The 15,149-nt window shown below is 46.1% G+C and overlaps 1 protein-coding gene across 3 annotated transcripts in view; it reads left to right on the top strand.

The window, feature by feature from the left end:
- Positions 1–15,149, top strand: part of LOC8050983 (oxysterol-binding protein-related protein 8) — a 33,597-nt gene that overhangs the window by 1,947 nt on the left and 16,501 nt on the right. For 2 of the 3 annotated variants that reach the window (XM_029986664.3, XM_029986665.4), the window contains exons 3-11: positions 359–460; positions 698–793; positions 2,311–2,378; positions 3,769–3,834; positions 4,248–4,439; positions 5,080–5,202; positions 6,138–6,465; positions 8,985–9,172; positions 10,147–10,331. In XM_029986664.3, coding sequence (XP_029842524.1) covers positions 359–460; positions 698–793; positions 2,311–2,378; positions 3,769–3,834; positions 4,248–4,439; positions 5,080–5,202; positions 6,138–6,465; positions 8,985–9,172; positions 10,147–10,331 — 1,348 coding nt within the window. The remainder of the gene's footprint in view (positions 1–358; positions 461–697; positions 794–2,310; positions 2,379–3,768; positions 3,835–4,247; positions 4,440–5,079; positions 5,203–6,137; positions 6,466–8,984; positions 9,173–10,146; positions 10,332–15,149) is intronic. The other variant, XM_029986666.3, reaches the window with a different exon arrangement.

Genomic DNA, 15,149 nt, shown 5'->3' with positions numbered 1-15,149 from the left:
CTTCGAGCGTTTCGGAGGGAACATGGCGTCTGGCGGGCATGTGGCCCTTTTCAGACCCAGTCGCCGAGTCTGTGTGGGTTCACATTAGTTGGCCGTCTCTCTATTATTGCAGGGATCCCCGGTTAATCTTTCATTATTCATGAAGCTTGTCACAAAAATTCAATCGTTATAGCCGATTATCGTTGTTATCTGAACTAAAAACTAAAAACTCCAAAAACTGAGTGTTATAAGCAGTGCATCGTTATATGTGGTATCGTTATTTGTGGATCGCACTGTATTAGTACTGTTATTGTAGTGTCTCATTATGGCATTATGGTCTTCAGTGTGTGGCGCACGGTGGTGTTGTTGTTTGATTTAGAGGCGCCACCCATCACTCCAACTTCAGCGCCGGGTCGGACTACGGGTTCGTTCGGAGGCGCTATGGCGCGCTCCGGACCGACGAACGCATCAGGGGCCAAAGGTAATTTGCTTGTTTTTTGGCGACCGCCTTTTTATTTTATTTTTTCCACCCCACTTCCCCTAACCCTTCCCTTCAATTCAAGCCATCCCTAAATAGTCCTTCCCTTTATTTTAGAGATATATGCAGTTTATCGCGTGAGTTCAATACGCGGCCTTCAGCTATTCGAAAAGCACTGTGCAAAGACAGAAAATAGAATGAATGAAGGCTGAGGAGGTTAAACGCAACGGGCTTTTTCAGAAAGTCGGCGTACGTCCGCGTCGATTCTGTCCCGAACTCCCTTTTCGAGCTTTCCGCCTTCCAAGGACTGGTTCAAGACGCCGTCGTCACCAGTCGGTGAGTCCTTTGCGCGTGCAAAACGCAGGCGAGCTATAACAGACTTCGTTAGGCCAGCTTCGTTAGTTAGTCGAGCAGGGAGCAAAGCTACGTTCGAAGCTTAACATTCTGCAACGCACGTAAAAAAAAGGACGAATTGCATGGCGAACTTAGTTGTCCGTACCCTACTCGAGCGTGCCGTCCTCGCAGCTGTCTGCTCTCGCTCTTTTGGCGGAGCGCGCATGCGCTCTTTAAACTGGCGCTGCTGCTTCAGCTCCTCGTCTCCTCTTCCATCCCTACATGTTTTCATCATCCCTGTGTTTTTCTCCCCTTTTATGCCTCTCTTCCACTTTCCCTCTTCCGTCCATCCTTTTTCTCTTCTCTCTTTCCTTAGGGGCAGCTGGTAGTCGTAGCAGTAGTAGTCGACCCCGCGTAGCAGACGAACGCTACGCACGCTTTATATACTAAACCGAAACCGAGGACGGCGTCATTTTAGTCTTCCTATCGTGTTCCTTACAAAATATCGTACTCTCGAATTTTTTTTTATTATTTTAATTTTTTTAATTTTATGTTTGTAGCATAACAGCGCGCAATGCACGTAGGAAGTCAAGCTTGCGACAGAAAACGACAGTTATAGGAATAGGCGTGCCAATAAACGTCGGGCGATGCGAACGTGACCGATGCTGCTGCTCTTCTGCGTCGACCAACGCATGTTCCGCGCAGGTAAGCAGCGGAAGAGGAGGAGGCTTGGGGAAAAGGGATAGGGAAGATGCTGGATGGGATGCGGGGGAGAAAGAGGGAGGTTTGGAGGATGGGGGGTCTGACCGCGCGGTGCAGCGACGTCGCGCGTTCGCGCTAGGCCTGCTGAGCGATGAAGCGGGGTTCCAGCGAGAACAAGATCGAGAAGCGGCCGGCGTGCATCAGCAGCCAGTCGTCGCGAGGTGAAGCCGACCTTTGGGATGTGGCCAACGTTGCGTTGAACCGGGCTTTGCGATGCGACCGACGCCCGCGGGCGTCTAATGCCTGACCGTTTTGCGTTTGGGCCCTACGGTTTCCGCTCCTCGCGCAAGTCGACTTCGGGTCATTTTTGGAAATTTCGATGGTCTTTTGGGGAAAGTATTGGATCGTTCTAAAATCGAGGTTAAAAAAGTTTAAAAGAAGAACGCGAGACTGGCGAGCTCTTTCGCGTGTATGTGGGCCCGCTTTGGCTAAAGCTGTGAAGCGGCTAATCACGCTTCAGCTGCATCGTGTTTGTTTGAGCTCTCAGGCTTGTAACTTTTTGTTTTTTTTTCCTAGCTTTAACTGTTTCACTTTGATGGGGGGCTGCTGCTTTGGGATGTGTGAAGCGCCTCTGCTCCGAGGCTTTGAACTGTGAGCTTGCTACTGCATGCAGTAGTGCAAGGGTAATGGTACCTATGCTTGTTTCTGTCTGCAGTGTGTGCGATAGAAATATGGGCTGTGTGGTGTTTGCTGGCTCTGGCTTCTAGGGGTGGCAAGAGGTGGATTTGGTCTCAGCGAGGTGTTCTTTCCTGCTGCAGGTCCCGAGGCCAGTGGTGAGGAGCCGCGACTCTCTGACACACAGAGCACCACCTCGCTGTCACCGAAGGTGAGTTTCTTTTGAAGTTTGAGATATCGGCCGGAAGTGGTTCAGTATGCTTTACTGAAGGCTTTACTCTGCCCTCTCCAGGCATATGAAAAGAAAAAGTATTATAAATGAGTGCATTATTTTATATGAATTCGATTTCAAACTATGTTTAGTTTGAGCCTCTTCCTACCTTCCGTTATACATCTCATATAGTTTTAGTTATCCCATTCCTTCTATTCAACAAGGGCAAAATGGAGCGCAGTTGTCGTAAAGTAGCATTCTTGAGTGGTTGAAAAATTAAAGTACAGAATGCGGAATGCGCTGCTTCGCGGTGATGTTGCACAGATGAACTCTCTACACATTTTGTGTCTTGATGGTGCGAAATACCTGCGCCCGAATTTTCAACATAACCCGACTTTTCTCCGCTCAATCCGGCAAACCCACGAAAGTCGCCTCTATAGCCTGAGTGGTTGAGAAGTGAAAGTGCAGAATGTGGAATACACTGCTTTGCAGTGATGTTGCACATATGATCTCAGTATGCGTTTTGTACCTTGATGGTGCAAACGTCATTCTGGGTAGCATTTCTGAAGGAAAGCCCTGCCAAAGCTAGTGGTTGAATCGGTGTGAAATGCGAAGTTTGTGCCTCTGGCAGTTGTACACAGCACCTTCGACCTTTCACGTCCCCTTGTTTCCTCTGAAGCCAGATGCTTGTTCTCTTCCCTCTAACTTCTTACTCACTTTCCCACCACATGTGTGAACGCGATGACGATTCAAACTTGCTCTTCCCACATGCAGTTTTCACAGTTTGTTCAGCATTGAATTTACGACCGGAGGAACTTCGGTTTGAAACCGAGCACGTTTCCGTGCTGTCTATGTACTGGTGGATTTTCATGTGCAGCTCCTGTGTTGTAGGAGTTAACATGACAGGAATCGCAAGGAATCAGTCGTATGATGCACTCCGTGTTAAAATGCAGAATGTGCACATGAAAGGTGTGCTTCACCGCTTTACACCGGAGTGCTTGGAGAAGCGACTGAGGAGGAGGAACATCACGGTTAGATAAGTGGGCTCCGACTCTTTGGTGGGTGCTTCGCTTGGCTTTTAAACATCTTGAAAGTAGTGGACGAGTGCTTATTGTGACATGGGCGCATGATCAGTATTCCACGGTAGTGCATTTTCACATAGAAAGAGTTTTTTCTTTTCTATTCATGCTTTTTATGATATGAAAAAAAAAGTATGGCAGAGCATCTTGTGGGGCTGTTTAGACGACGGTTCTTATGGCAAAGAAAAATGAGCAAAACCTTGCAAAAGAGTTGTTTTTACAGCTTTTTCACCAGGGGTACCACTACATTATGTATGCTGTAAAATAAACTTTGGAATTTCGTACTGGCGTGACGGGACCTTCTATTCCAGGGGGACATGACAGCGGTGGACTCTTCTCAGCAGTCTGCCAAGCTGGCCAAGAGAGAGTCGTACAAGGTAAGTGTGGCTGTCATGCAAATGCAGCTCTTTTTCGTCAATTACTCACTTATCGAGCCCTTGAGCTCCGAAAACATTTGCAAAGATACGCTAAAGCAGAAACGGTTATTGCCAGCACTCCATCGACCTAGAGATCGGTAACGAAGGCACCCAGAAGCCGGTCTAGTCGGAAAACATTCTTGGGACTCTCCGAAGACGCCATGCGGGGTGTAACCTCCCCCCACACTTGCCGAGGGAATCGGAGCGGGACGTCTCTTTCAGATCACTGCGTTCCAGGCAGCATACTTTTGGATCACTGGCTCCCGGTACACGCTCGCTGCCTCCCGTTGTGCTCAGGCTGCGCATGCACAATCCGCATTCTGTTGGTTACTATGGTGTGGAACATTTCTTGCCCGTGCGGGCGTCACTCTCAGGCCCAGCGCAAGCACTACCGCTGCGAGAAGAAGCGGGTGGCCATGGAACTGTCGAGCACACTCACGGACCCTTCCATCATCGTGCTGGCCGACTGGCTCAAGGTCCGTGGCTCCCTCAAGGGCTGGACCAAGCTGTGGTGTGTCCTCAAGCCGGGCCTACTGCTGCTGTACAAGAGCCCAAAGATTGCCAAGGTAGAGTTGCTTCAGATGGTTTACACTTTTGGTAGCTTCAGTTAAACGAAGACTTGCGATCGATTCAATTGGATCTTGGTCCACCCCCTTTATGTCGGGGGATCTCGGCATGCTGGACGTAAGCAATGTAGTTCAACTGGTTCAGGTTGGCAGTTGGTGAATGTAGCTGAGCGGGCTGCTGTAAAAGCATTTTTCATTATAGCATTTTAGACCAGTGTGCTGTCAGGTTTGTTGTTTGGTTCAAAATGAATGTTGCTAAATAAACTATGTCTTAAATAAAATTAATTTTGAGCAATAATAGCTCAAAAAGCAACAAAAAAAAAAAAGGAAAGTACATAAAAGTTGTAAGGACAATGTCAGCCTAAAGTATTTTTGTATTCTTCATGTTCCCAAAGAGACAGTTAAAATGCTGGGTGCGCACGAACCTGACCCGTGCTGGGTCAGGTTCGTGCGCACCTTCCCGTGCCGGGTCAGGTTCGTGCGCACCGAGCATTTTAACTTGATTGTGAAACACTGCTTGATTATGAAACACTGCTTAGTTCATTTGTGGTGGGAAAGTTGGAAAGCTGTTTGTGTAAGAGCTATCTATACCTAGTGAACGACAGTCGCTGACCACACCCTGTTCTCTTGTGAACCGCAGAGTAGCCAGTGGGTGGGCACAGTGTTGCTGAACGCTTGCGAGCTGATCGAGCGACCCTCAAAGAAAGACGGCTTCTGCTTCAAGATCTTCCATCCACTGGAGCAGTCCATCTGGGCATCCAGGGTCAGTGCCCAAGACATCTGCATTGAGCCTAAAGCAGCATACATTCCCGGTAGTCTGAGCCACTTTATGAACAAAGTCCGCACGTCAGCTTTCCTGAACAGAGTGCAGAGAGGCAGTCATTGGCATTTGCAGAAGGAGGGCAATGATTGACAGGTTACTGATAACATTGGTAACCTGTGACGCAGAGTATGACACTCACATGCTTGGAATTGCAGAATAGCATTCATTTACTGCTGTCCTTCACCGAATGCCGATAATTGGCCTCCAACATGCTCAGTGGCAACAAAGATCAAATGCTCTCAAAAGGGAAGATCTAAAACTTTCTATCTTAAAGACAAGGGACAATTAATTCAAATGGGTTTTCTCAACAAAAGCTTGTTCTTCTCATCCTCATTCAAATAAAGCAATATTTGTGTGAATTTCATATGCACTCAAAGCCTGTGCAACACTGCAACATCACTTACAGTAAAAAGCTTGCACTGTAAGTGGAACAGCAATCGGGTCTTCCTATGCAGAGCGCAAGTTCGTCTGCTTCTTTTGCAGGGTTTGCGGTGACGTCAGAAAGCCGAGCTCTGATTGGCTTTGATTGAAGGATAGTGGGTAGACCTCAATGCAGCTTGCTTTGAGGTCTACCCACTATCCTTCAATCAGAGCTTGATGTTCTGACGTCAACACAACCCCTGTAAAAGAAGCAGACAAACTTGCGCTCCGTATAGCTTTAACACCATTTCAAACTACAGCAACACTAAGCACCTGTTCTTAGGCAGTGTTTTTATATGGGTCGTTAAGCACTGTCATCTCAACGCGCTTTTAGGAGGCAACGTCTTCCATGTGGATTGCTACGTACCACCACCTCGACGCGTCTTTAGACAATGTCGTCACCATTCGTATCGTTGGGTCCGGCACCAGACATCAAATCTCATCTCTTCATTCAGGGTCCACGCAACGAGGCCATTGGGGCATTGGTGCAGCCTCTGCCCGTAAGCCACCTGATCTTCCGGGCCCCCTCCGAGGCGGCGGGGAAGTGCTGGATGGATGCCCTGGAGCTGTCGTTGCGCTGCTCCTCCCTGCTCCTGCGCTCCATGTCATCTGCTCCGAGCGGCGTCTCGCACGCGGCCTCCTTCAGGGAGGGGCGGCCGCGGGAGACGCACGAGGCGGGGGATGCCGAGGTCCCTCTGCTGACGAGCCCCACGGCCATCGCTCCGTCCCAGCAGCGTCAGCTCTGGAACGAGAGCGACCTCGAGAACCACTTCCGCGACCAAGGTACTACGCTGCCGCGTGTGCAGTGGTCGAAATACTAATTCGGTCGATATTATGAGCAACCATTTCTGATAATATGTAGATTTGATATTGCAGGTACCGCAAACCCTTTAGTTTAGTATATGCGGATCGGATGTATTTCAGGGCTAGCAGTGTGCTATTGTATTCTCTTTTCGAAACACTTGTGACACTGTCTATCAAACTCAACCGCAGGTGCGTAAACCAACCTTCAGTGATCTCTTAAAAAAACCATGCAACAACTTTTTTTTAAATTTTAGCCAATTCAGATTAGGCACTTTGCATGCGTGAAGTGGGGAACAGGAATCACTTATTGTTTACAGGCACTAGCTTTTGATAAGAGTAGCCAATTCATGGGACTTCCATTCCTTTTCCTCCTGAAGTCTCGATTTTTTTTTTTCCACTGAACTGGACAGCACCTCTCCTTAACCTAACAAATGAAGAAAGGATAACTCGTTGAGTCGGACGTGTCTTAGGTTGCATACGAGGGAGGTTGTAAGCCTCTGAAGTACCAAAACCAGAAAAATGTATTGCAAATTGCTAGGCAATTGCGTTGGATACATAAAATGTTGTTGCGTCTTAAACGTTTAGCGATACCCTGAGTTTCCAGACGCCTACATTCACGGCGCTCTTCATCAGATAATTTAACGCTTGTCATGTCTATACTTGAGTTGTTCTTAGACAGGCTGGCCGCTTCTTCAGGGCGAGTGATCGGGCTAAGTGACAGAATTTACTATCCGAATTTGTCTACTTGGAGCAGCTGCACCTCGTGGCCGTACCGATATGCAATTGGTGTCACGTAATGTAAATTTTCTGCTAACTTTGCTGAGAAAGCGGAATTGGTGTACAAGTCACGTGAAGTCAGTTTCCCCACTAAATTTAGCGGGGAAACTGAATTGGTGTGTAGGTCACAAAACATCAATTTTCCTGTTAAATTTAGCGGAGAAGTTGATTTAGTCCATAGGTCACGTGATGTCATGTCATGTGGCGTAAATGTGATGTCCTCTGATGTCACAGGCCACGGCTTCACAGAATCCAAAGAAAATAGCCTAAAAAGTAAAAACGTTGCACATTAAAAAAAAAATAATTTAGGCGCTTTTTTGTATACAATTTATATGTACTTCATGCAGAATGCATCAGCGATCGTAGTGCAGAAATTTGTGTAGCATAAGGACGTAACGTCGAGAGGCGTCACAGCGTCAAATTAACTTGTCAAACAATGTCAAATCACTAGTCTTGTGCGAATAGTGGATTTTGAGTTCGAAGCGAATTCTAAGCAAATAGTGGTTTTGTCCGAATATTTTCTAATCGAATATCGAATAGTTTTTCCACGCCTTTCACTGCCAAAACATAATGCTTAGACAAAACCCCAGCGAAACTTGTGAAGGTTCTTCCACCTGTTCAATTATAAGCCAAGTTTAATCTGTCTATATTTATGAACTGTGACCTCAGAAGGTCTGATGTCTTGGGATGGTGAGTAAACAACAAGTTTGTAATAAAATGAATCCAATGGAAATGGCCAAATATACCCGATTTAGTGAATTTACAAATCTTTAATATTCTTTCTTTAATTTCGAGTTAAAAAAGAATGACTCGCGCATGATGAATGCAGTTTGTAAGGGCATCTCTGCCCAACATATACTCTTGCAAAACAGTCAGTTTAATCTTAAAACTTTTACTACAATGTAGATACTGTATACACATTCACAAATTTTTCATTTATTTTCATATACAGCCGGCACGCGTGCACCATCCCGCTTTGAATGTATGGTTTTCGTCCAAGCACGCAACTGCGATATTCATACTTTTCCAAGTGTTTATCAAGGCGGGTTACTCCGTTAAGTGCGCTTCTTACCGAGCACCGATGTAATGTGGAGAAGCAACACCCGCGGAGCTTGCTTCCGCGGGTATTGCTTCTCCGCAGTGCACCGGTGCTCGGTAAGAAGCGCACTCAACGGGGCTAACCCACCGCAATCAACACTTCGAAAAACGCGAATAGTGAAGTTCTTCTCGAAGCAAATATCGAATAGTGTATTATTCGGAACTACTATTTGAAATTTCGAATATTCGCACAACCCTACAAATCACATTGTTGACAATGTGATGTCACGCGACACCAGTGGCGTCATTAAAGGGGGTGGGTACCGCCCCGGGTGCAGCGCACAGAGGGGGGTGCAGTTGGGCAGTGAAAGGGGGGGGGGGGAATGTCATGGCGGGCCACCGCTCCGGGTGCCGCTGACCCTAGTGACGCCACTGCGCAACACCACAACTTTGCACCGTGACATTACGTGATCTGAAGTCATGTGAAACCACAGCCTGATACCATGCCAGTAACCATCCAACACGTTAAATGGTGGTTCACACGCTTGGCATTTGGTGGCAACCGGTTGGCACACAACCAATCGCAAACAAAAGAAAGTGTGTGACTCAACCCTTGCGACTGGTGGTATTCTGTAGCGGAGACGCACGAGGAAACATTCTTGTCGGGACTTCTTTTTCGACAGACCTCGGTGACGACGCACCCACCGACGACCAGAGGGACAACGACGGCACCCAGAGCTTGCGATCGACGGACTCCGACTCTGACGAAGAGGACCCGCAGAGGTTGACAGAGGACAGCGGGGAGGCGGAAGAGGAGGCGGAAGTTCCGGAGACCCCCTACCAGGAGGAGAGCAACGAAGAACTGGGCGTCGTAAGTGGGAGCGTCTCTCGGCGCGATTTGTTGCGTGCGCGTCGCAACCTCTGGACAACTCTTGGACATGACCCCGCTATAAATGGCGTGTTTTGACGCTCCCACGCTTTACCGGCATTGAGTAAAGTTAAGGATTCCGATTACAGCTACTCGTGACCAAGAAGTTGTTGATTAGGTTGCTCGGTTACTAGGTGCCAAAAGCAATTCTGGTACTTTTCCAATTCTTTTAGTGACTTTCGTGTTATATTGATTAGCATTCTTTTCTTGTGAAAAGAATTGGTTGGTATTGATGGTGATGGAAGGGGTGGTCAAGAATGCTTCTCAAGCTGGTGGTTATACTAGTAGCTTAATTTTCTGAAAAGGTATTTAAATTATTTATTTGGTTTGTGCATCTGCTTTCCTGCAATGCGAACGGAGCACCAGTCTGGCTATTTGTGAGATGTCAGAGGATGACAATGTGGGGGTAACCTGTTTGCACAAACATGTACTCAGCACCACGACGTCTAACGTGACGATCCACGTGGTCAGAATGGGAAATTGCAAGATCAAGCATTTTCCCTGTCTCTTCACTTGCATGTCTCATTTCGTATGTCACAAATATTGAGTTTCTGCGCGTAACAGCATATGCACACCTGGTATTTCACTCGTCCGTGCAATAGCAGACGGGAGGACGCTGCGCAAAGTAGTTCTAACAAGATTTGGTTACAGAGGAAGGAGCGATGCTTTTGGCATTCGAAACGTGCACGTCTTGATAAGACAACATATATCTATTCTAAAATGCGCTTACACATATCTTAGCTCTCCGCATAAAGGGGAAAATTAGTAATGCTCCATGAGGAGCCAATCTTTTTCACTACTGTTCTTGAGGTGAAAACAAGTATGGTGTGGGAATTATTTGAGAAAACGTGGAAGGTAAACCAGAACCTGGACAGATGCTATTAACCTTGTTGTCTCCACCATGTTGCTGCACCCAGGCCGGCGACGCGGGCCAGACGGAAGAGGTGGCCGAGGAGAACAAGAGCCTGATCTGGAGCCTGGTGAAGCAAGTGCGGCCCGGCATGGACCTGTCCAAGGTGGTCCTGCCCACCTTCATTCTGGAGCCACGCTCCTTCCTGGACAAGCTCGCCGACTACTACTACCACGCCGACATCCTGTCACGGTGAGCGCCCTTCACTCCCCCGGTGCGTTGTTGTGGAGCAGAGCCTCACCAAGCTTCGTCCGGTGGGGCTCGGTGAAGTTGTCCGACGTCTGGAAGCCTCCAAGTCTGCAGAGGCACCGGTTGTGGGATGCATGCTACGACGGTCCTCGGCCATTCCGTCCAACTTCATAAGGCGTCTGAGCTTTGCTTGTATGGCGTAGTCTAACGGTATCGAGGAAACTGGAAACTTGCGTGTGTATCACATGGTATGATATTGGTTCTTATATAAACATTTTCTTTAATAGCTGTTGAACAAATGTCAAATGCATAAACAAATGTTAGGTGAATGGTGAGTAGGAAAATAGTAAATCCTTTAGAGATGTGTGAACATTCAAAACTTTGAATAATTTGTGAATGGTGTGTGCGATTCAGTTTGATTCGCTGCAACATATCTGTTGCCGTCTTGAGAGTTCACCGATTTCTCGCTTCAAGCTTCACTGCTTAGCACCAGTGCTTGGGTGTCAAGCTTCACAGCTTTGCACCGGTGCACATGGTACAAGCTTCACTGCGTTCCACCGGCGTGCTAGGAGAAACGACCCTTGTGTCAGACCTCTTGGTTGGCTCAATGGTCTCGATTTAATCTTCACACACATCTGAAATTCTTGCTTCTTACATGAAAGCGGGTGCTAGGTGATTTCGGTGTGCACTGCATAAAGTTGCTGTGCATAAGCCATCTGGAGTCCTTTAGTGTGCACAAAATCAATCGGTCCCAAATCACGAGATTAAATAGAAATTAAAGACGGACCATCATCAGTAATATCGGCAACAGCATTGCCAGTGGGTGGGTTAAGTCCGTGGACCGAAGCGCGAGAGTTTAGCGTTCCATTCACTAAATGGACAGAGCACTGCCGGAGGCTGGCACTCGAGCGCACTCTGTGCACCAAGTATTTCTCGCAGCGCGAGTGACTTCTTCATGCTCCAGGACGTCACGTCCACAAACAAGATGTCTGCTTTGACAGAAATGTTGTCGAGATGAAGGACGTAGTCGGACCACCGACCCTTTTCAATTCAATACAGTCAAACCCACTTATAACGATCCGACATTTTATCGGTTATAATGACCAGCTTTCAGAAAATATACGAATTCAAGGCCCTACCCATTGAAATCAGTCCAGATAAAACGACCGTTTTTCAAAGCATCATACTGTTACAACGAACACTAAAAAAAAATCTGCTTTCGGAAGAAAAAAAACTCCCGCGCAGCAAAAGAAAGAAAAACAAAATCAGAAAGGGCTGCATTCCGGGCGCGGTGCTACGGGAGAGGCTCAAGGTTTTCAAGGTCATTTCCACGGCCGCGCGGCGTACTTCCCCAGGGAGGAAACAAAACTACAAAAGCAAAAATGCCCTCTTGGGTGCATGGGTTGCATAGTCCGTTGACTATGCGCGGGAAGGAGAAGAGGAAAAGAAGGAGGAAGTCAACTCTCATGCCGTGCTGCATTCGTTCGTTCTATGCAAGCTCTATAGACCTTTTCATTTTAGTGGTTGCCTCACCGGCGGATAGAGGGCGCTGACGCTCCCGGCGCCATTGGGTTGCTTCAATTTGGTTGGTTTCAGTTTCAACGTGAACGTGGCTATGTTGCTGTTTTACGTTGTTTCTGCTTAATTTTGTGATACGATTATTTTGCTTGTGGCGCACAACCAATGAAACAGTGGTATTGAGCCACTTTTAGGATTACGAGGTGTATTTTAGCCTAAATTGCGGGCTTTTTTTACCTACTCCCTTATGTATCCGATTATGGTCGGTTGCGTAATGCCTTACTGATGTACAGTGAAGATTACCGTCGTCTATAGCCGTACCCGGTGACACCATTTTCCAGAAAAACAAACTAATGAAGAGACTAACACGTGAATGTAAAGAAGCATATCGACAGCTTAATTAGCAATATCTATGAGAAACAGCTTGAACGCTAAACACTTGCACAGAGACAGGACAGGACATACAGAGAGCTGAACTATCAACTATTTAATACTTCGTCTTCCTCCACCTCCTCTTCTTCTTAGTCCCTTCGAGCATTCCACGATTGCGAGATATGAACTTCTTAGAATTTTTCAAACAGAACAAAGCATGGTGAGAAGTGCATATAAAAATAAATGGTAGACGAAAAAAAAAAATGTCTAAAAAGTGCATCTTATCTCGCAGTTGTGGTATGCTCGAAGGGACTAAGAAGAAGAGGAGGTGGAGGAGGAAGTATTAAATAGTTGATAGTTCAGCTCCTGTCTGTGTGCAAATGTTTACCGTTGAAGCTGTTTCTCATAGAAGTGTACTAACTAGCTCAACTCAAACCAGTGATTAGCATTGTGCTGAATCGTACAGAACAGATGAACTTGCGAGTTTACTACTCACTATTTGGTTTTCGTGGGCACCCAACCTTTAGTGAACTTCGCAGACTAAAAACGTATCGTGTAATGACGCAGATAATTGATATAAACACGAAGTATCGCCTTGGCCTCTTTTCTTTTTTTATTCGGTACTCGAGCATGTTTTGACAGGCCGAGTCGGAAATTTCTTAGATTATCAACCCTGCTAAAGTACTCATAAGCAGCATTTCACGCTATTGGCTCTAGGAAAGAAATTATTTTTATATGAACATTTGCTTACTCAATATATGATACCCTATAAGTGACTGGCCCGTCAAAGTAAATCTGGCATTTGTCTACCGTAAGATTGGCCAAGTATAATTAAAGGGCGCAGAAGGAGAAATAGCTCGGAAAGTTTGGCTGAATTCTAGCGCTAGGCACCACTTCACGGACCTGTGAGAACAAATATTTATTTGTTTGAACAGATTTGCTTTGCAAATTTCGGCGTCGCCAGCCACCAAAGGTAAACCTTTATTCGCCATCGACAATCCTGGACACAAATAATTGTTATGCAGACGGCCTTTTTTTTCTTTTTGCGTCAAATGTTTTGGATTTTAGATACTGGCAAATTTAAAACAACGTAGTATGCAAAAAAAAAAAAAAGAAAAGAAGCGTCGTCCCTGTTGCGCATGCGCCAAACCCAAACAGCGTTATGGATTTGCAGATAGAAATTACGTTATTTCTTTGTGCATGCTATTTTTAAACTCGCTACTGTTAAGTTGTCTGTGGCAGTTTCTTATGCGGGAAGTCCCAACCTTCATGTTAAAATAAATTAAGTGGATGGCATTGGTTATCTAAATATGATCAATAAATCACTTAAATGACTGTCGAAATGGGAGCGAGCACGGTATACGATTTCTTAAACTTCATAAGTAAACCGACCAACTAAATGTTTACTTCTCAAAAAAAAAAAAAAAAAAAAGATTGAGAACCTTGTACGCATGTAGGTGTGATATTATGAACAAACAAATCGCCTGATGTTGAAGTACCATTACTTATAGCCTCAGATAAAATACAAGTTAAACGTTCGTTGCCTATCTCCTCCGTGAGTTTCCTCACATAATCAATAGAAACTGTTTTCAATGTATTATGAATACAAAGAACGATACTTTCAGGAAATACGGACTGTTTCCTTCCGCTCACTATTCTTGACGCCTTCAGATCCTAAATGCGCTGTATGAATATACGCGCTTCTTACTGAGAATGTTCCGCCAATATTAATGAACAAACCTCAGTTGTCATAAGGACCCTTGAACCCTCGTGATGTTTTCGTCAACGAGTAAATGTATCAGACAAGTTTCCGAAGTAAGGCAAGAAAGCGCGGTGAAACGCGGCGAAAAACACGAATACAACGCATCCGTCAAGGCGCGAAGGGGAGAGCGGAGCAGCAAGTTGAAGCAACCTAATGGCTGCCGCGTCATGTGATTCCAAGATGGCAGCGCCCATATTTGGAAGGATGAAATGGTCTATATTCAACTCAAGAAAAACTCAATGCTCGGTATAAGGGGGCTAGCCCCATCATCATTGTGACCATTTGTTTAAGTTCGCCATTTTGGTATCCGTACACATTCTCTCGCATCTATGGACTCGTGTCTGTCATTTTAAGATGGGAAAAAAAAAAAAATCCACTAGGAGGCTTTATTTAAACGAAGGAGCATCACGCCGACGGGAAAAGATAAAACGCAGCAGCACTGCGTGGCCTCGCAATCTCAGCCACCCGACAGGCTCGCAAAGTGTTGTTTGAAAGACGACCCTGCCATAGGCGACGGCCGCACACTCGTACATGCGCAGGAAGCGCGGCACTTAAAACGCTTTAGACCAAAGCAAGTATTAATTACCTCTCTGGACGGCAAAGAGCCATCGTCGGATTAGTGCACGGCATTTATTTTTGTGTTGGCGTGTATTTCATAAAATCTGTTCTATGAGGTATGTGGTTAGTCTTCATTATTTCACTTGCGCGGTCGAATCGACAGCAATTTTTCTTTTTGATTATGTGAAAGCTACTTAAATCTGCCTGCGCGTTAGAATTGGGGGCACGTTAGAATCCTCCAAACAGTTTCTTTAAATAAAGAGCTGGCAGAGTGAAACTACCAATACCAGCTTCATTAGCCTTATTTATAACATGTTTTAAAGTAAGTGCAGATATAACAAACTACTGATTTTCGTGTAAGTATCACGTTCGTTATAAGTGGGTTTGACTGCAGTGCTTAACCCAGCAGATCCTGCAGTGCTTAACCAAGATAGCAGTTAGCGTTCCGGTAAAGGTTTGTTCTTGCATCTCGCTTCAAAACGAATCCATCTATCAAACGGTAGCGGGCCGATAGCTCAGCGACAGAAAAGTTGTCGAGATGAGAAAACAGTCGGACCGCTGCCCTTTTTAGGATGCTTAGTCCAGGGAATAAAGATACAGTCAAACCCGGA

Source organism: Ixodes scapularis, unplaced genomic scaffold (genome assembly GCF_016920785.2).
Source record: "Ixodes scapularis isolate PalLabHiFi unplaced genomic scaffold, ASM1692078v2 PGA_scaffold7__128_contigs__length_106722199, whole genome shotgun sequence".
Taxonomy (NCBI): Eukaryota; Metazoa; Arthropoda; class Arachnida; order Ixodida; family Ixodidae; genus Ixodes; species Ixodes scapularis.
The sequence above is the reverse complement of the archived record's forward strand: the minus strand, read 5'-3'. Positions and strand labels throughout refer to the sequence as shown.